Below are 20,059 nucleotides of genomic sequence, written 5' to 3'. Positions count from 1 at the left end.
TTCCTTTACAAGACTGTTGCTACTGACAAAATTAAAAGGTGTCTGTTGATTTCGTCCTGCACAACTCTGTTAGAAAACACCATGCAAGTGAAGTAATCAATTTAATGTTTAAAATATATATTCTTTTTGGTTTATAGATTTATACTGGTGTAGATTTCTGTGGGAGTTTATTTTCTGGGATAAAAAAACGTTTAAATCATCTAATTTAAATCGCCTTGATTTCCGACAATAGTGTATACGTTTTAATAACGCATAACAAGCTGATTTTATAATACACTTCAAAATACTGCACACTTTAAAATTTCGGGAAGCTAAACGTAAATGTAAAATGCATATTTTCTTGTTTTAAGCTCAGTTCGTTATCATGCGTTAATGGTAGTTAACTAAAGCGTAATTTACATGCAACAACTCTCAGATAAACACTGCGTTGATGAGACGGTTTGTGAGGGGGCCGCCCACTTTGATTCCCTCCCAGCACAGCGAAAAATGACTCAAACGCCAGGGGGCGCCCACGAGAGCGTCCTCGAGGAATGGAGGTGAATGGAGATAAATGGCTAAAAACGAAAAATTAAAATTGTTTCTAACCAGTTGACCAGGATCTTGCCTTATATCTGGAGACTTGTGTATTGCACTAAATTATCAAATGTAATTAGCTTACCTTACCTTATGGTTTTTTTTTCTACAGCAAACGGGTTTTGGCCAAGTAGGACGCTAGCTGTAGTCTGACTGCTCAAACGCCGGTTTTTCGTTTCTAGCCCTTTATGCAGCTTTAACGTCCATCCCATTAGACTCTCTCGGGCGCCCTCTAGCGTCTGACAAACCCGGAAGACATTAAAGAAATCCTGATTGAACCCACTGTCGCGGAGAATTACAGTTTAGGGCACTTGTTGGGCAGATTCACAGGACTGGTTACGGTCTACCGGTTTGTACTCTTCGCCTGAGTCAACAAAAAATCAACGTCGGTGGTGATGGATAGAACACTTGCGCTGCATTCCGACAAAGCAGAGGATATTGCTACGTCGTCTAGTTTCCGGCAGTTCAGAATAGACCATTTTCATCTCGACTTAAAAGTGGATTTCGAAAAGAAATGCTTAGCTGGTTCAGAAACGCTTCGACTGCATTGCCTTCAAGGCCCACAAAGTGAACTGCACTTAGATATTCATCCCACTCTCAGTCTTCAAGACGTTTCGTTTAGTCGTAATGACCAGGAGTGGACCGAAGTCGAATTTCTTACTCGGGATTTTACTAGTTATGGCACCACGCTGGTTGTAAAATTTCCCTTTCTTTGGAATTCAGAAGAGAGATTTCAACTTCACATCAAGTACGCAGCCTTTGATGGACCAGGGGTAAGCATAGCATCGCATTCAAACTTAACACATTAGCTACATGTAAAAAAAAAGTTTGTAAGTTGCGAAATATTTTCTGGAAGTATTTTCATTAGTCAAACAGGAAGATTTTCAAGTTTCTCAAAAGTGAAACAATTTTTCTGTCTTGTGCGAAAGGAGCGCCCCATGCATTATTGCCTTAATTGTAGCGTGCACTCAAAGACTTATATTTGGGCATGCAGCCTGATCAGACTGCTGAGAAGAGACTCCCATTCCTGTACACGGCTGGTTTTCCAGTGTTGAAACGGAGTGTGTTTCCCGGTTTTCATACGCCGATGACAGAGTCCCTACTCGGCCACAGTGCAGGTAATGGACCCTGCTCATCCACTGCATGTATGTTCTCCCAGGTGTGCTGGCTGGAACCAGAGCAGACCGCTGGAAAGCAGATGCCCTACGTCTTTACCCAGGGGCAGGCTGTGCTCAATCGTTCCTTCTTTCCATGCTTTGACACTCCAGCAGTAAAGAGCACCTACTCAGCAGCAGTAAAGGTGAGGTCTTAGCTAGTGTGTATCATATAGAAAAATGAAGCACTGAGCTGTTTTACTTTATTTCTATGTTCAGCTAGAGGTTAAAATATCTAAAATAGTGTTCATCAATGTTCTGGAGTTCAAGCTATATTTATTTAGTAGCCAGTTTTACTCAGAAACATAGAATACACTAGTCATTGTTGGGGGTAAACATTAACTTTATTTGCTGTGACAGTTAAACAACAAATTGGAGGTGATTTTATAGACTGTGGTGCAAGAAACGTGCACCATAGTTATGCACCACTTACCTGAAGCACAGATTTTTCAAAATTTGTTTAGATCGCATTTGTTACTGCAGAGAACAGAATCTGTTCCTGATAGTCAGCTCATAAGGCATTCAGAGTTGACAGTCTACAAGAATTAAGTGTATAAAGCTTAAAGATGGCCCTAAATATCACATACAAAATAAGAAATGCAGTCTATATAGTGAATTTACATTATCATTGTACTTTGAGCAGGCTCAGAGATATAGCAGCTGAAGATATTGGTTGACCTCTGCCCTCATCAGGTGCCTGATGGCTTCACGGCAGTTATGAGTGCCACCAAATGGGAGCACAGGAAAGAAGACAACACTTTCCTCTTCACCATGGAGCAGCCCATTCCAGCCTACCTGGTGGCCCTGGCTGTGGGGGACCTGGTTTCTGCCAAGGTTGGGCCAAGGTAAGCCCTCTGATCCCTTAGAAGTGATGCATTCATTTTCCTAATATGTACCATCATAGTCACTAGATTTTCCTCCTACCTTTTCACATCATATGTGCAATATAATGATGAACGTCTCACTAATCTGTGTGTAAAAGAAAGTAAACTTCTAACATTGTACTAACTGCCTCCCTATTTTCTTTTTGCACTATCTTGCTGAATCTCGAGCCATGTGTCAGATCTAAAGATGCTCGGTTTGGCTGGTTCTGGAGCACTCGTATGCCAAAGGAGGTTTCTTTGTTCATAATCTGTTTTTAAGGTCTCGGGTGTGGGCTGAGCCATGCTTAATACAGAGTGCCAAGAAGGAGTATGACGGTGTTATTGAGGAATTTCTGTTAGTAGGAGAGAAGATCTTTGGACCGTATGTATGGGGGAGGTAAGATACCCTAGCCGGAATGTTTCTTCCACTAGATGAGATCGTCAAACACAAGTCAGAAAAAACTACGATATGCACTTACCATCCACTTTATGAAAAACATTCATTTATTAGACATTGTCATGAGTGTGTTGGCCATCCTCAAGTGGTCAGTTTCTGACCACAGAACTAGTGTTTGCTGGATATTTTTGACTCCAGCACTCTTATCCCAGCAGTGACAGAGATGCATATAAAAATTTCAGCAATGTTGTTTCTAATAGTCCTATGAACACAACACCACCTACCATGTCAGTGTCACAGCTATACTGAAAATGGTCTACCCCACATATCATTGTTTTGTTGTCAGGAATGGACGAGTGATGGACAGGGTGGAACTGCACTGACAAAGGGCTTTTAGGTACCTAGATTAGATCCTTATTGCTTATTTTGTCCTTTTATTGTTAATTTTGTTCCTGTTGTGGTGTTTGGTATCAGCCAGAGGAGGATGGGCTTCCTCTTTGAGTCTTGGTTCCTCTCAAGGATTCTTCCTCATGTTCTTATGGAGTTTTTCCTTAAATACATTTGATCAATTTGTTTATTTTCTCTGCTAATCTGGTGACCCAATTAATATTAATTTTAGTTGCCAGGTTAATGAGGCGTTCATATTGCTACACTAGTGAGCAAGTCAACTGTGACAGTGGCAAGGAGACATTTTTATGAGTTGAGATTGAAATGACATATTCATTTAATAAAAGTCACAACTAAAAGCATGCACACGACATGGGGCAACAGAAACCAAACTGACCCAGCTGTTTCTGACTCAACACCAAACACCACAATACTCGGGCACAAACCTGAACTAACGGAGCCCTTTTGTTTGTTTTACACATCAAGCCTTAATGGGGTTCAAGCATATTAATATTATATGATCTAACTAGACAGGGGTTGGTTGTCTTGAGGTCGGGTTCATATAACACAATAACTCCATTTAGTGTTAACTAGACTACCATCTTACAGGTACAGACAAAAATAAATAAACTAATATTTTCATCTAGCTGGTTCCTATACAATTACCAGTAAACACATTCAGAAATGGTTGATTGTTCGGTTGATGATGAGCATGATGTAAGCAACATGGTAATGAACAGTAAAAAAAACAAACAAACAAAAAAAAACAATTGACAAAATACCAAAATAACAGAAGCACAATGTAATTTTACCATTACACTAACATTAACCTTGATCTTATTACATATTTTGAGGTCACAGTGAACATCATGTTAAACCTTTATTACTTTGTATGACTAATACTTAACGGCAAGAGAAATAGAATACACTTCTCGTCACCATGTGACACTATGAACCTATTTCAGAATAAATGATTTATTATAAATATTAATAGATCTTGCAGATAAGTTCATGTGGAGTTGCCTTTTGTCCTCAGGATTTGCACAGAGCATTTTGGTCATCATGGGAAGGTAAAGCACGGTGGGATTTGAGGTTATAATTAAAAAACAACATTAATGAGCTTTAAAAATGTTCCCGCATTCCACTTTGCGAATTTACAACACACGGGATGGCCTGGTAAAGGCAACAGGAAGTCAGGTGGTCACAAACAGAGTTGATGGGCCTTGCTTGCTCAGGGTTTGTGCCATTTTATGGATGCTGCTGTTAGACATCTTGGTGCCACAGGGGTCCAAGTTCCTGTCTGTGAGTTGCACCTTACCAGATCAGTTTTTGATCAGAGCAATAAGGAGTAATCTGTTTATGCTACACTAGCAGCTTGGACCTGGATATCCGTAAAGCTGCTTTGTGACTGGCTGTTGTAAAAAGCACACTATATAAATGAAACTGGACTTTGACGTGACCTATTAACTGCATTTTATACATGCAAATGCATTTTATATCAACTACTGTAGTAAGGTAGGTGTTTCATGTGTGATGAGTGTATGCATTTAACACAGGCCTTGGGTTTGTGTTGTGAATGGCGTTTTCCATTTTGCCAGGTATGATGTGCTGTTCATGCCTCCATCATTCCCCTATGGAGGGATGGAGAACCCTTGCCTGACCTTCGTCACTCCGTGTCTACTGGCGGGTGACCGCTCCCTTGCTGACGTCATCATCCATGAGATCTGTCACAGCTGGTTTGGGAACCTGGTAACCAATGCCAACTGGGGGGATTTCTGGCTCAATGAAGGTTTCACTATGTATGCCCAGCGCAGAGTCTGCAGGGAGCTGTATGGTAAGAAACTAATTATACAGAGAAAAAGCAGCATGTATAATTTTTGAAACTTTACAGGGCTTAGTAGGTAGTGCATTATTGTTGTTTTCTATCATTTATAACCAAGCATAGCAAGTTCTCACTAATAGATTTCATAGTAAAGAAAACTCTGCAGATTCTCACTGGGGCTTTGATACAGTCCAAGGGGATGATTATTATTGCGCTGATAAATCACCTGTTTGAAAAATCGAAAGAAAAAAAACAGTATACACATGACATAAGTAATTGTACTGGAAAAAAAAACTTGTGCTGAAGTTAAGGGTGTTTGGATCCACAGCAATTCCAGGTAGTTCCAAAAATGAAGTGTGTTATGGTAATGTTTAATGTTCTGAATAAAAAGAAAACACACAAAAGACACATGACTATCATATCAGTTTATTTAAATATAAGCTAACTGGTTCTAACCCATTGCAATAAAGTGTTTTTGACATTTTTTAAATGTCTCATTTTAGCCTTATTAAATACAAATGAAACTTTTAAATTCATGTTTAGGGGAAGCCTATACCTGCTTAGAGGCAGCAACAGGTAGAGCCTTGCTGAGACAACACATGAATAACACTGGAGAAGACCATCCCCTCAACAAACTGAGAGTTAAGATTGAACCTGGTCAGTAAGCAAGTTGACTTTCAGTTGTCTGTAGTGAGTTAATGTTTTTGTTGTTTTGTAAATCACAGTATCCTTTCTTATCTACCATAACATATGTTGATTTTTTGATATATTTTTTTTGCTGGTTTAAAAAGTATTTTAAGTATTTCTGGAAATTTATGTGATTAGGTGTTGATCCAGATGACACATACAATGAGACACCCTATGAGAAAGGCTTCTGCTTTGTGTCCTACCTTGCACAACTTACAGGAGACCAAAGACGCTTCGACGCCTTCCTTAAGGTTCACCATTTTCCATGCTGAAATCTTCTGCCGCTGATATAATGTCACATATTATGTCGCTACCATTCTCTAACTAGTGTAGGATGCATAGTACGTGTCACGTATCCTGACACAAATGTCACCTTCTGTCTGCATAGGCGTACACGGACAAGTTTAAGTTTTGCAGTGTAATTGCTGAGGACGCTTTGGACTTCTACCTGGAGTATTTTCCTGACCTAAAGGAGAAGAATGTCCACAAGATTAAAGGTAAATGGATGGAGGCTGCTACATCTTACCCCAGGGCTGCCTATAGGTCCAGTCAGAGATCTACTGCCATGCAGAGTCTAAATCACCACCTGATTCTCATATTTAGATGTTACTGAAAGCCTTGTTTGACTGGCTTAGTTGTTTCAGATTAAAGCTGTAAGTAAACTTTGCATGATGGTAGATTTACAGTACGAGATTTTAGCACACCTGCTCTAAGGTGGTCTCTTGCAGAGAGTGTGGCATGAATGAGGTGAACTCGAGTAGAATGTAATAAATTAACTGCACATTTTGGGGATTATTTTTAGGTTTGGAGTTTGATAGCTGGCTCCATGTTTCTGGTTGGCCCCCATACCTCCCTGACCTCTCTGTCGGCCAGACCCTGATGGAGCCCGCAGATAAGCTAGCAGACCTCTGGGGAAAAGAAAACGTAGACATTACAGTTGTCAGCAAGACTGATACACAGCCATGGAAGACCTATCAAACCATCTACTTTTTAGACAAGATCCTTGAGAAGTCTCCACTCCCTGACGGTACTGCCAGCATATCTTTTTCAGTGATATCTATGGTTCCTTAAACCTGATGTTTCTATTAACAGAAGGGTATCTGACCTGTTTGTTTGTTTGTTTGTTTGTTTTTGTTTTTAATGTTTTTCAGGTAATATCAACATGCTAGAAGACCAGTACCCACACATTGTGAAGTCAAACAATGCTGAGTTAAGGCTGCGGTGGGCCCAAATTGTGGCAAAGAACCAACATAGACTTGGATATGACCATGTGCGCAGTTTCCTAAAATGCCAGGTCAGGCGAAAACTTTCCTTAATCTGGTTTGTTAATCTCTGGTTTTCATGATCACATGAAATTTAGGAATTGTGCCTCTACAAGAGACAGACATTTATTTCTAATTGTGTGCCGACAGGGAAAGCAGAAGTACACGTTACCTGTGTATCGGACCCTTTGGAATGGAACAGAGGAGACTAGGGCTCTGGCTACAGAGATTTTCTCTGCCACTTCCCATCAGCTCCATGTTAACGTTCGAAATTATGCGCAGAAGATCATGGTTTGATGCTGTCAGCCATATGAGTAAACCCCATTCTTCAAAGAAAAATATTATTGAAGGATGTTGAACATTTGTAAAACACTGAACATTGTAAAATTTATTTCTTAAAATGTCCTCAGTTATGTGTTTACAGATGACAATATTTACAGGACCTTTTCTTAATTTGTCCTTAAAGTTTGATTTACCCAACATAAAATGTTTACTTTATGCTAAGGTTTTGTAATCCTACAAATAAAATGCAGGAATCCTACTAAAAATGTGAATATAGAAAAGAAGATTTAAGATGTCAATAGAAATGATGTATTTTCTCTTTTGCTACATTTTGTAGGTTATGAAATGTAGCAGCTAGGATAACGGCTGTTTAAAATGGCCTACTACATACTGTGTCCTGCATACTGCGCTCAATATATACTGTAAACTGGATAGTTGTACACTTGGTAGTAAGCAGTATAGTATGCGATAAACCCAAACCATACTACAAGGTCTACCCACTTAGGAAAGATTTTCCACCACGTTTGCATGATGGGATGCAGTACATCGCGAACATCGCTCTGATCGTTTGCTGGACTATTCCAGGTAGCTTTTGCGTACTGGAAAAGTTTCTTTTGCTCTTGTGCTGCATATGGCATACTGATTTGAGCCCCAATCACTACGTGAGTAGTAAGTATTAGGCTATTTTCGAACACACCCGTGGCTGCGCGATTGGGGACTTTTATTTTGACATTTTTGTTGTCTTCCTCGAGCAAATCTGACTTCCAAACTGATCTGCATTCATCTAAAGACCATTTAGTAGTTATCATGTACGCCTGATTAAAATTAATTTATATAATCGATGTAATAAATGTGGTTCGTTTTTAATGATATGTTAATAGCCATGTCTAGTTAGATAAGCCATGCTTATAATTTGATTCTTGTGTACGTAACTGATGCGAGCGAGCTCTAGTTAGTGGTTGGTTAGAGATAGCTGGCTTGGTAGTTATACTAGTAGTCAGCTACATTGGCTGGAAATTTTAACTTCTCCAAAATGGGAACTCAAGCGGGAGCCTGTTCGTCCAACGTTGTTGACGGACGTTTCTGGTTCCTGCGATCCATCCAATGAGACTGAGACAGGAACCCAGTGGATGCTGGATGCCTTTCTAGGGGCTGAGAGAAGTCGCTGAACATGCCAATAGGTGTGTCTGTACTTCAGCCGCAGACTGACTAGTCATCTTACGCGTATATTGCTGGGCGTTTGACGGTCGCTTTGCTGGTGATCAAGAACTGCTGTCATGTCATTCGCATTGGTAAGTACCTAGCTAGATAAGGAAAGTAACCAAAAGATGAAATCAGGTTAATAGAAGGAAAGCTAGAACCTAATGGAATCGACCCCGCCAGTACAGTAAGGCAAAGTGACACTCACTCAGTTTACATGGCATGAAATGTGTTCAGATATAGCTAGCTCGCTATCTAACTATCTGACGAGAATTGGGAACGTTATTTTTGAGCTATATTCTAACTGGCCGCATGTATGAGCGCTATTTGGTAAATTTTAGTAGCATATTCTGTAATCACAGGGGCATGACCGATATAATAACTAGCTCATGCACGCTGGCTGGGCGTGACCATGGAAGGGCGTGTACTTTAGAGTGAAGCAAAAACCTTTTTACGACACAGTACCTTGTGTGCAGGGGTTTTTTTTTTCCATCGTAATAAATATTGTAAATGAAAATGGAGGGAGAAAAGTCTTCTGTATCGTATGCTTAGCTTGTGCAAAAGAGGCTGACCTTTTGAAAGCGCCAGTAACAAGATGGTTGTTTTTCAGACCACTCCTGTGGCCGTGACGGCCGGGGTGCTCGTGGTTTCTACTGTGGTTCTCCTGGGCTACTTTTACCTTGGCAAGAAGAAGAAGCCTTTGGTTACCTTGGTTGACCCCTCTGAAAAATACAAATTAAGATTAATAGACAAAGAGGTACTATTTGTAAATTTGTCAAACTCAATTTCTCTTAATCTTCTCATTTCCACTGATGACATTTATATTTATACATTTACAGCATTTAACTGACACCTTTATCCAAAGCAACTTACAATCATGGCTGAGTACAATTTCAAGCAATTTATGGTTAAGGGTCTTGCTCAGGCACCCAACAGTGGGAACATGGCAGTGGTGGGACTTAAACTGACAACCTTCTGATTACAAGTCAAGTACATTGACCACTGAGCTACCACTGCCCTAGTGATGACACTCTTCCTGTGCCTGACCTTTTTTTTCAAGACCACCGCATGTCCTCTGGATATACATTTCATTTAGGTGGAGTAATAATTGATTGGCATTTTTGTAGGTCATTCTGTTTTGGTGTAACTTTTCTCTCACAGGTTATTAACCATGATACACGCAAATTTCGCTTTGCCCTGCCAAGCATGGAGCATGTCTTAGGCTTACCTGTAGGTAAGTTTAGTCTTTATTCCTCAAAACTGTATGACCATTATGTAGTCTCATCTTGGATACATTTCTCATCTAACCAAGCAGTTTGTTATACAGGCTGATAAGAACTCTGCCTGCTTTACATATGTCTTCCAGTACTATATTTCTATGATTAAGTGCACTTCTTGTATCGCCAAGGGAAACATGTCTACCTCTCTGCCCGGATTGATGGCAGCCTAACTGTGCGTCCATACACACCAGTATCCAGCGATGATGACAAGGGTTTTGTAGATCTGGTTGTTAAGGTAATTTTTTTACACTTTGCTAGAAGGAACTAGTTCCTGGACACTGTTTAAACAGTAGCAATTTCAACAGCAACATAATGTTTGTTCACTTCATGGAACGTAATTGGTATGCTTTGTTTCGCAGATTTACTTCAGGAACGTTAACCCTAAATTCCCTGAAGGAGGAAAGATGTCACAGTACCTGGAGAGCTTGAAAATTGGAGATGTGATTGACTTCAGAGGGCCAGGAGGCTTGCTTGAGTACAAGGGGGATGGTATGTCTTAGTATTACCTAACACTACACGTAAGACCTGGATATGTGTTTAAATTTGTGAAGAACACTGTGAAGAAATTTAGTCTCCTCTTGGATTTATTTTTCATCTAACAGGGCAGTTTGCCATACAGGCTGATAAGAAGTCTCCACCTGAGATCCAGAAGGCCAGCTCCCTCGGTCTCATTGCTGGTGGAACAGGTATAGTTCAGTTTTATTACTTTGTGTTCCATAGTTCTTTCTATGTCAGTACTTTTGAAGTGAGTCCTTATTTTGTGCTTGTGCAGGCATCACACCCATGCTGCAGTTGATCCGTGCCATTATGAAGAACCCTAGTGATAATACTAAATGCCTCCTGCTGTTTGCCAACCAGGTGTGTGGCATGCCATTAGTTCATCTTATGTTGGTGATTGCATAAGATTAGCCTTGCTCAGTCCTGAGTTGCCTTATTCAAAAGTGTTTAAATCATATCTGGGGAGTGTTTGGGGTTTTTCATCTGTAATTACAGACTGAAAAGGACATTCTCCTGAGGGATGAACTTGAGGAGATCCAGGCCAGACACCCAGATAAGTTTAAGCTGTGGTTCACTGTGGACAAGGCCCCTGCAGGTAAATTGTTTCATACTGGTTTCATACTATTATTAAATCATCATTTTTAAAGATTCCAATGTGTGTGTCTCTGTGTATTTGTTCATTCTGACCACAGACTGGGAATACAGCCAGGGCTTTATCAATGCGGATATGATCCAGGAGCACCTTCCACCACCCAGTGATGAATGCATGATCCTCATGTGTGGTCCACCTCCAATGATCCAGTTTGCCTGCAACCCTAATCTAGACAAGCTGAGCTATAGAGAGAACCAGCGCTTCAGCTACTAGTGTCTGTCCTCTCTCTTCTGCCAAGATACTCCAAAGATGGCAGTGCTTAGTCACAGCAGCCAAAAGCTCTGCAGGCATGGCTTGGAATTCACACAGCACAGAGCTGGTAATGTCATGCAAGTTACAAACCGCTCTGTTTCTTTAAGTGACAGCCTTCATATTAAAAATGAATTGTTTACTGCTGATATACCTACTTGATGATATTAAATGCTTCAAACTGCTATACTGTTTAGAGATAATTCAGTGCCCTTAAGAAAAATCTTGTGTGGAGATTTGTTTTGCTTTCTGGCTCAGTTATTTTCCTAAATATATCACCTAAATATAAAGTTTTGTATTACATAGAACTATTTTAAATCCTAATACTGACATGCCTTAAACTGTTGATATGCACTTCTTTGCTGTTTGCTGCTGGATTCTTGCTGGATCTTTTGTGTATGAATATAACATGCTGACTTTATTATTGCACAGTAATGTAATATTGTGGTCAAATGTATTTTTGTCAGTTTGTAAAGGGTTTTTTTGCATGTGCCATTTACTTTATATATGCAGAGGTTTTGAAAGCATTTCAATTTTTGCATAAAATACACTGTTGAAGTATGGGATGAAGCTCATTAAAAGGCAATAATCATGATTCCTGTTGATTTTAAATTAAGCGATACACTGCTGAACAAAAATGCATCAACAAAAAACACGGTGTGGTTAACAGAAGTGAGACATGGGAAGTTAGGGAATACCTTGTGTTTCCAATGTCTACAGTTTTCCTTTGTTGATGAGGATTGTGAGGGATTATATGTTTGCAACATTTAGAGATAGGAGTGCACCATCTTGGAAAACAGACATTAGGATATTGATATGATGATAATTACATATAACAATAATCATTAACATCTCAACATTTCTTGAGTGCCATAGACATCTTAGTCTCAGACTCCGCATGAGCAGCTGATGGGTATTAAATGCAGTATTGTAATGCGGCTATGTGCCTAACGAATATATACTACGACACGGGTATTTACGGTTATATACACGTACTATTAGTACCTCCACAAAGAATATGTTTAAGCCCCATAGAATTTATTTAAGAGGTTTTTTTTGTTTGTTTTTTATCGGTGTTGTAATATAACAATAAAGGTAATAATACATCCAGACGTATTCTTGGTTTATATCAGTATTTGTACGATAGCTATTTGTGAGGAAGCATTTAGATGTAGGTCTCTTTAGACATGTCTTTGTATAGCGGAAAGGGTTTGTTTTTCCAGCTGATGGCGCTGCTCCGTCGTTTGTTTACAACGTCGAGGAGCTGAAATGTGTTGCCTGGCATTATCCTACAGAACTCCTCAACCGACATACTGGTGCTCAGCAGCACATCCTTCAGCTTGTGTTTCTGACAACCGGAAAGGATCCAGTTTCTTCTACATCTGCCTTGGAGACCAGGTGGCTACCTGTAATTAGATATAGAGTTGTTATTATTATTATTATTATTACTACAGCTTATCAAGCAGTTCAGGTGTAATGTGTGACGTTAGTTAAGTGTTTTTATTCGTAATGGTGTAGCTAGCTACCGTTTGAGTAGCGAGCGGAAGCATAGCTAGTTGCCCAGTTGGGTCAGCTCCCATAGCTTGCTAGCCAGCTTTAATGTTATACCAACCAGTTGATACACCTAGCTCACCAGCTAGCTCTCTAGGAAGCTAGCTTGGCTGCGTTAGATTTAAGCACAACGTACATTGCATGTCTGTCACGCTTGTTTCGTTTTTAGTAATGCATGGTAGTAGCAGTTAATTAAGCTACTAAGTTAATAGTCAAGTTCATCATAATGTACCAAAATAGATGGTAGCAAGAAAGATAAATATCTGGCTAACTAGTTAAGATTTTACATTGGGCGCATCGTGGAAAATGCATGATAACATCTTAAAAATTAGCTAGCTAGCCAGGTTTGGAGCTTTAAAAAAAAATTTTTGTAGCGATCCCCTATTGCGAGGAAGCTAGCTAGACCTAAGGTGCGCTTGCTCGTTATTGCGCAAACCTGGTAACAACTAGCGTTTATTCAACTCCAATTAGTGGACGATGAGGCTTGCTAGGTTAACTAGTCCGGAGTGATGAGAGGGTGCGGGCCATCTCTGGCTCACAAGCCAGAAAACAGTGCTTGGAGAACGCACAGGACTACAGTAGACGAAAGCACAAATGTTTCTGTTTTTTCTTTTCTTTTCTAGCTTTGCATTCAGACTTATGAACACAGTCAAAACACTTACTGGCAGATCTAAACCTGCCAATTCGTCTGAACGTCAGCTGAATGTAATGTATTTTTTTTGTGTGTACTGTTGTTGCATATTATTGTTAAATTATTTTAGTGCTAGCTGAGTAGTATGTTTGGCTTTCCTAGCTGTGACCCAAAGTATCAGGCTTCAGTGGGAGACAACAGTCGTGGACAAGACACAGGGCGGTCTACTTATGCCAGGCCGAAACGGGTCTGCGAGTGATGCAGACTGCCGAATCTCAGAGGAATGCCACGTCTCGGCTGATGTGGAGCTAATGGAGCTGGGGCCTCTTCTTGAGGAGCCAGTGCCTTTAGTGGCTACTGCACTCCGAACAGAGGCAAGTACTGTAATCATTAACTTCTGTATATAGGTGCAATATTTATTCATCCATTTCTACAAACTATCTCACTACTTTCTGTACAGATGGCGATCAAGTTGTTGTTGTTTTTTTTTTCTTAGCAGGGAGCAAGTGGTCTGGCAGTAGAGGAAAACGATGACACTGAGGTGGCTGAGGTCCTTTCCCTCCCACTGCAGGCTCATCATGCCATGGAGAAGATGGAAGAGTTTGTCCACAAGGTACTATCATGAAACAAGGCACTGTGCAAAATTAAAACCTGCAAACAGCATGTAAGTTTTGCCTGGTTTGCGGTTTAACATTTTGCAGGTGTGGGAGGGGAGGTGGAGGGTCATTCCCTTCCATGTATTACCAGAGTGGCTTAAGGACAATGACTACCTCCTGCACGGACACCGGCCACCCATGCCCTCATTCCGCGCCTGCTTTGGGAGCATCTTCAGGATCCATACAGAGACGGGCAATATCTGGACCCATTTACTTGGTGGGTTGTGCCCACAGCATTTGGGGTAGGGAGTAGCTGCTGTTGTGAATCTCTTGGGCATAACAAGGATAGTGAACAAAACATTGAAGTGAAGCATGTTATGCAAGCTGAAAACCGAAAAATCAAATGACCAAATGAACTAATTCAATCTTTCTTTTTCTTACCGGGTGGATACGTGTTCACACATTATCACAGGTTTGATCTTGTTTCTGTGTCTGGGAACCCTCACCATGCTACGGCCCAACATGTACTTCATGGCTCCGCTGCAGGAGAAGGTGGTGTTCGGGATGTTCTTTCTTGGAGCTGTACTCTGCCTAAGTTTTTCCTGGCTCTTTCACACCGTATACTGCCACTCTGAGAAAGTTTCCCGCACCTTCTCCAAGTAAGCACACTGTCTTGAGTGAGTTTACTTCTATTGGAAGATGTTTTCATGCGTCTTAGTTTGGCGGGATTTTTTTGTTTTTGTTTTTTTCCTCCCTCTCTCTCTCTCTCTCTCTCTCTCTCTCTCTCTCTCTCTTTCTCTCTTTGTGCCAGGCTGGACTATTCTGGCATTGCTCTGCTGATCATGGGCTCGTTTGTGCCCTGGCTGTACTACTCCTTCTATTGCTCCCCCCAGCCCCGACTCATCTACCTCACGATTGTGTGCGTGTTGGGCATCGCTGCCATTATCGTGGCACAATGGGACCGTTTCTCCACCCCTCGGCACAGACCCACACGAGCAGGCAGGTTCCTTCTGTTACACTGCCCAAGAACTTTATCCCCAAATGTATCATAGCACAGAGAATTACAAGATCAAAGAGCAGGTATTGCTTTGTTAAAACCAAACTATATTAAACATCCAGCAAAGCCTGAATGGAAAATAAAGGAAGACAGACTGCATCTGGTTTTTAAGTACAATAAGTGCTGTGTTTGGCTTGGAACCTGGGACATTCCGTCTTTCATATCAAGTGAAGGCAGGGCATGTCAATGTTTATCTGTAGAGCCAGATTTGGGTTTATTTTCTTGCCTGTTCATGCTCCACCCCCCACCCCCCACCCCCCAAACAGCAACTTTTTAATAATTACTAATATTTTATTACTATTGTTTTGTTGTTGGCTGAAATCATTGTGTAAATCTTACTTTAACATGCTGAATATTGTTCCTTGACAGGAGTATTTATGGGCCTGGGGCTGAGTGGGATAGTTCCCACCATGCACTTCACCATCGAAGAAGGCTTTATTAAAGCTACTACAGTGGGACAAATGGGTTGGTTCTACTTGATGGGTGCCATGTACATCACAGGCGCTGGGCTGTATGCTGCTAGGATCCCTGAACGTTATTTCCCTGGCAAGTGTGACATCTGGGTGAGTTGAGATCTGCTTCTAAACAGCGCTCATTATCTTGTCAGATATTCTACGTTTGTCACAATGATGACATTTACCAGTGTTGCTATAATGCTGTAAATGCCTATGTGAATGGGCATGCACTACTGGTATGCGATATATTGTTTCTTAATCAGTATTGCAATACTGACCTCTGCAATACTGATGCAGAAGGCTGCAATATGCAAAAAAAGTGCTCTCAGCATTTGTTCTTGCTGCTGTGGGCATCCTGACCAATCTCACACACTGCAGTTGAATGTCCGATGTGTGTTTAGATACGTTTTCAGCGGTCACAAGCAAAATCAACCTTGATTTAAAAATGTTAATATTTAATATTGCAATTGCAATACTTTGCTTGTTTTATATATATATATATATATATATATATATATATATATATATATATATATATATATATATATATATATATATATATATAATATAAAATTTTATTTATAAATAAAACATTTGTTCATTTGTTCTACATATACAGCTTCAGTACACTTGCGGGTGGTTTCTATAGTTTCACCACTTTCTTGCACACTACTTACAGTGATTGCTTACAGTTATTGTTAAAATGTTACCAATTTAAGCTTTGGTTTATGCTTAATTTCCCTAAAGATTGCTAATTTAGTTGTAATAACTGAATACATTTTATGCATTGCATGTGTACACAAAAGGAAAGTGCATCCCAGTATTCCAAATGCAATGTATATCCCATGAAATAAAGATCTATAACCCATCACTAATGCCAGTTTGGTTGTGATAAATGCTACACATGGGTTCCACTCACACTTGTGTTGATGTCTTCTGTGTTCAGTTTCATTCCCATCAGATATTCCATGTGCTTGTGGTGGCAGCAGCCTTCATCCACTTCTATGGTGTGTCCAACCTGCAGGAGTTCCGCTATGGCCTTGAGGGAGGCTGTACTGATGACACCCTCCTCTGAGAGGTCCCACCTCATACATGTCCCTTCTGAAAAGTGATGTTTGGAACCAAGGTCACTCTCACCCCTTTCACTTCCTCACTCCTAGTTTTATTTTTGAAATCTATTTTTTGTTTCCTTCTCTCATTCTTCTAGTTTGGTTTTATTGCTTATCCTTTACCCCGTTCACATCAAGTGGTGGGTGTTTTTGAAGGAAAGAATGCTGGCATGACAAAACAAAGCCTCTCCTTGAGTCCAATATGTGTACTGATCTTTATTAGAGTGTATTTTTAGGTAAAGTGCAGCTAAATAAGTATTACCTAGCTGAAATGTTACTCTGACATCATTGAACTAAATGCAATATTTGTTTTTTAATCCAAATGCACTTTCCACCAAGCTGTAGAGAGCTGCTCTCCCCACACATAAATGCGTCAGATGTTATGTTTTTTTTGTTTTGTTTTTCTTGTCACACTGCTTGGTGCACACTCATATATAATATATTACACACTGACGATCTTTAATATAGAGTTTCTTTGAATGATACATGAGTGGAAAACGCACAATAGACAACCAGGGGGACGTGGGGACAATTGGTCTACTTGCTTGGGACACTTACCTTTTTCAGAATCTTTACTACCAGGTCAAATGGAAAGGTTAGTGGAAAATGTTGTTGCACCTTAAAGTATAATATTGAAAATTAAGACAAGCTACTGCATGGGGATGTCCATGCAGGTAGTAAACTTTTAGAATTCCTGTGCCTTAGGCCAGCGGAAATCATTTTAAGTAGATTGGCCAAAACTGCAGTCTTGGTAATTTTTGTTAGTCTCTAATATAAGCACACACATTTCCTTTTATTCCTAATCACTTTAAAGGTCAAACCTCATTGAGGACACTTCTCAAACTGCTGTTTATTAAAACTAGTGTTTGGTCCTTTTTAAATAAGCTGATACCATGGCTCAATCGAAGACTAAAGACTAAGTCCATGTGTTTTTGTTGTGTTCTGTGTAGAAGTAATGAATCATACATTTCACAATGTAAAATGTTATAATAAATATTTATGAACAGCAAATCTGCTTGACTGCTTTTCTGGTAATAGTTTTTGAATGTGGATTAATTGTGTTGCTTTGTCAAGATGAAACAAAGACCTAAAGAGGCTATTTTGTGTAACAAATTTGAATACTGCCAGTATTAGGGTAGTATTAATAAGCAATAGTGTCACCATGCAAATGAACATGTCATTAGATGATGTTCTGCTGCTATTGCAAAATAATCATGTTAAAATACTTAAAAGTCACTTACTTATATAATAATCTAGAACAAAAAAAACTACGTTTGATTCATACCATAAGCTTTATTAGGTTTAGGAATACACAATCACACTGCTATGTGGACAACAATAGTGTATTTCTTGAAATGTTGCACTATAGAGAGGAACGCTATGTTCGACTTTTGTTTCCAGACGGTCTGTTTTACTTGATTGCGGCGTAAGTCGTCACCGGGTAGTTATTTTAGCAATTAACTATGAAACGTTTGTCCGAATTTTAAGAATTCGCTATATTTCTAACTTGTTTACGGCACCCAAGAGGAAGCATCTCAGACACATATATATTTACTTGATAAAAAAAACCCTTTTCCTAATGGTGTGAAAGAGGCAAGTATTCTTTAAACTGATAGCTAGCTAGGTTAGCTAACAAGTATAGCTCGCTAATAGCAGATTGTTGGACACTGCTAGATTTGTAAAATAGATTTCCTATGCTAATTAAATGTTTCTCTTCTTGTAGTCTGGCCTGTACGGGATTCAATCATGGATAAAAGTAATCCGAGCGCTCGCAACGAGGGATCTGTTGACACATCCACTCTCGTTTCAGAAGATGGGAAAAATATGAAGTCAGTCGTATGCCAACGTTGTGGCTCCAAAGTGCTGTGCCCAGGCATGGCCATCTTTGCAGAAAAGGAGGTAAGGCCTAAGTAACGTATAACGTCAACAACAGTACTAAAAGGTTCATTTATATGGCACCTTTTTCAAATTAAGAGGCGCTTTTTAATATACTAATACAACGAAAACACAAATCTACACAAAAACAATGAAAAATAAAACCTCAAATTCTAAAATTTGACAATTAGCAATGAGTACCTGGTGTCTGATATGGTAGAGGCAATGTCCAAGGTCAGTTCCTCTTAGGAAATTAATACTTCAAACTTGAATTTCCCACATGAGATCAGTACAAGTAACTCAATGTTTGTGTTCCTTATTTCTGTGCAACAACCATCACCAATCACCAGCTGTTTCTGCCTTCAATGCGAAAGAAGACCACCATTAATCAGTCTGATGGAACATTAGATGGAGACACATTAACAGCTCACTGGCTGGTAGATGATATGTACACTTTTGAAAATGTCGGCTTCACAAAAGATGTAGGTAAAGTGAAGTATCTTATCTGTGCCGATTGTGAGATTGGACCTATTGGATGGCACAACCTTGATGACCAGAAGACTTTCTATGTAGCACTGGACAGAGTTGATCATGAGTAGAGTGTATGAAGGCTTGTGTGTAAGATGGTGATGTATTCCTTAAATGCTATCTCTCCATTCAGCATGCTAGAGATTCACACAGCGCTCTATGATCAGAATACTAGGAGTAAACTGGACATGGTTTTGGGGTTAACTTTTTTTTACATGCAATTTTTTGTTCATTTTTCTTATGGTAAGGAATTTTTACATTAAACATCTTTCACAATCCTACTTTGTTCTCAGTTACATCTCAACACCATTAAAATCTTATTTTCAAAGTACTGGTGTTAATTTAATTTTGTAAAATACTTTTTAACACTCCATCTGTAAAGTCTGCTTGCTATATATAAAAATGCAGCAGTTTAAGTGAACAATCATCTGCGAGCAGGAGAATAGCGGGATGTGGGCCACTAGAAATGGCTTTGTCAGTATACAACAGCAACAAAGAGGAATGGCAATCCTGTGATCATACTGTTTGGAGATACCAAGAGTTAAATAGGACTCACTGTGGGCTATAAGCTATGTGTAAGCACTGTGAAGCCTGACACCATCAGGTAAGGCTTATAAAAGGAAGCTATGTGTAGCCCCTGTACAGTAAAAGTTATATATCCAACAGGATTACTCCTTGCTCTCCCATTTAGGGTCTTGCTGTAATTTTTCTTTAATCATGGCAGTGTGCTTGCATTTACTGGGGAGAGAAGAAAGGGAGAAGTGCCTGTTGAATATTGGGATCAATGTTAAAAAGATTTTGAACTTTGATAAATAAACTGGTGAATAAGAATTTGAGATGGTAGGTTGTATTTCCATATGTATGAATGTGTGCTGCAAAAATTAAATAGTAAATGAAGAATTAACATATTTTCTCTAATGTGTTTTTGTAAGGGGGTTATTACGAACTTAG

The 20,059-nt window shown here is 39.7% G+C and overlaps 4 protein-coding genes across 8 annotated transcripts; all 4 read left to right on the top strand.

Moving 5' to 3' along the window:
• The first annotated feature begins 268 nt into the window (after nt 1-268).
• rnpep (arginyl aminopeptidase (aminopeptidase B)) lies at nt 269-8,299 on the top strand. 2 transcript variants are annotated; one of them, XM_027012480.3, is made up of 11 exons: nt 269-1,346; nt 1,733-1,873; nt 2,421-2,572; nt 2,871-2,987; nt 4,973-5,208; nt 5,740-5,853; nt 6,022-6,134; nt 6,272-6,380; nt 6,686-6,910; nt 7,035-7,177; nt 7,296-8,299. In XM_027012480.3, the coding sequence occupies exons 1-11, from the start codon at nt 969-971 to the stop codon at nt 7,440-7,442; spliced, it is 1,875 nt and encodes a 624-aa protein (XP_026868281.2). In that variant the 5' UTR covers nt 269-968; the 3' UTR covers nt 7,443-8,299. The 2 variants fall into 2 exon arrangements, with proteins under 2 accessions (XP_026868281.2, XP_035376167.1); XM_035520274.2 differs by lacking the exons at nt 269-1,346; nt 1,733-1,873; nt 2,421-2,572 and adding an exon at nt 3,334-3,384 and having other exon boundaries at nt 2,902-2,987.
• Nucleotides 8,300-8,449: 150 nt separating this feature from the next.
• cyb5r1 (cytochrome b5 reductase 1) lies at nt 8,450-11,901 on the top strand. The gene is made up of 9 exons (XM_027012482.3): nt 8,450-8,719; nt 9,238-9,384; nt 9,789-9,861; nt 10,036-10,142; nt 10,267-10,396; nt 10,510-10,593; nt 10,680-10,765; nt 10,901-11,000; nt 11,098-11,901. Exons 1-9 carry the CDS (start codon nt 8,705-8,707, stop codon nt 11,268-11,270), a joined length of 915 nt encoding a protein of 304 aa, XP_026868283.2. The 5' UTR covers nt 8,450-8,704; the 3' UTR covers nt 11,271-11,901.
• A 611-nt stretch (nt 11,902-12,512) lies between these two features.
• On the top strand, nt 12,513-17,716 carry adipor1a (adiponectin receptor 1a). Of its 4 annotated transcripts, XM_027012507.3 has the most exons (9): nt 12,521-12,704; nt 13,481-13,562; nt 13,651-13,862; nt 13,985-14,101; nt 14,190-14,361; nt 14,557-14,743; nt 14,896-15,083; nt 15,511-15,704; nt 16,543-17,716. In XM_027012507.3, the coding sequence occupies exons 3-9, from the start codon at nt 13,719-13,721 to the stop codon at nt 16,669-16,671; spliced, it is 1,131 nt and encodes a 376-aa protein (XP_026868308.1). In that variant the 5' UTR covers nt 12,521-12,704; nt 13,481-13,562; nt 13,651-13,718; the 3' UTR covers nt 16,672-17,716. The 4 variants fall into 4 exon arrangements, with proteins under 4 accessions (XP_081561235.1, XP_026868310.1, XP_026868308.1 ...); XM_081705109.1 differs by lacking the exon at nt 13,481-13,562 and having other exon boundaries at nt 12,513-12,704; nt 16,621-17,716; XM_027012509.3 differs by lacking the exon at nt 13,481-13,562 and having other exon boundaries at nt 12,518-12,704; nt 13,988-14,101.
• Nucleotides 17,717-18,055: 339 nt separating this feature from the next.
• Nucleotides 18,056-20,012, top strand: rabif (RAB interacting factor). Its single transcript, XM_027012492.3, has 3 exons — nt 18,056-18,298; nt 18,429-18,604; nt 18,931-20,012. Exons 2-3 carry the CDS (start codon nt 18,452-18,454, stop codon nt 19,177-19,179), a joined length of 402 nt encoding a protein of 133 aa, XP_026868293.2. The 5' UTR covers nt 18,056-18,298; nt 18,429-18,451; the 3' UTR covers nt 19,180-20,012.
• Nucleotides 20,013-20,059: the final 47 nt, after the last annotated feature.

Source organism: Electrophorus electricus, chromosome 22 (assembly GCF_041902795.1).
Source record: "Electrophorus electricus isolate QZ-2024a chromosome 22, ASM4190279v1, whole genome shotgun sequence".
Lineage (NCBI taxonomy): Eukaryota > Metazoa > Chordata > Actinopteri > Gymnotiformes > Gymnotidae > Electrophorus > Electrophorus electricus.
The sequence above is the reverse complement of the archived record's forward strand: the minus strand, read 5'-3'. Positions and strand labels throughout refer to the sequence as shown.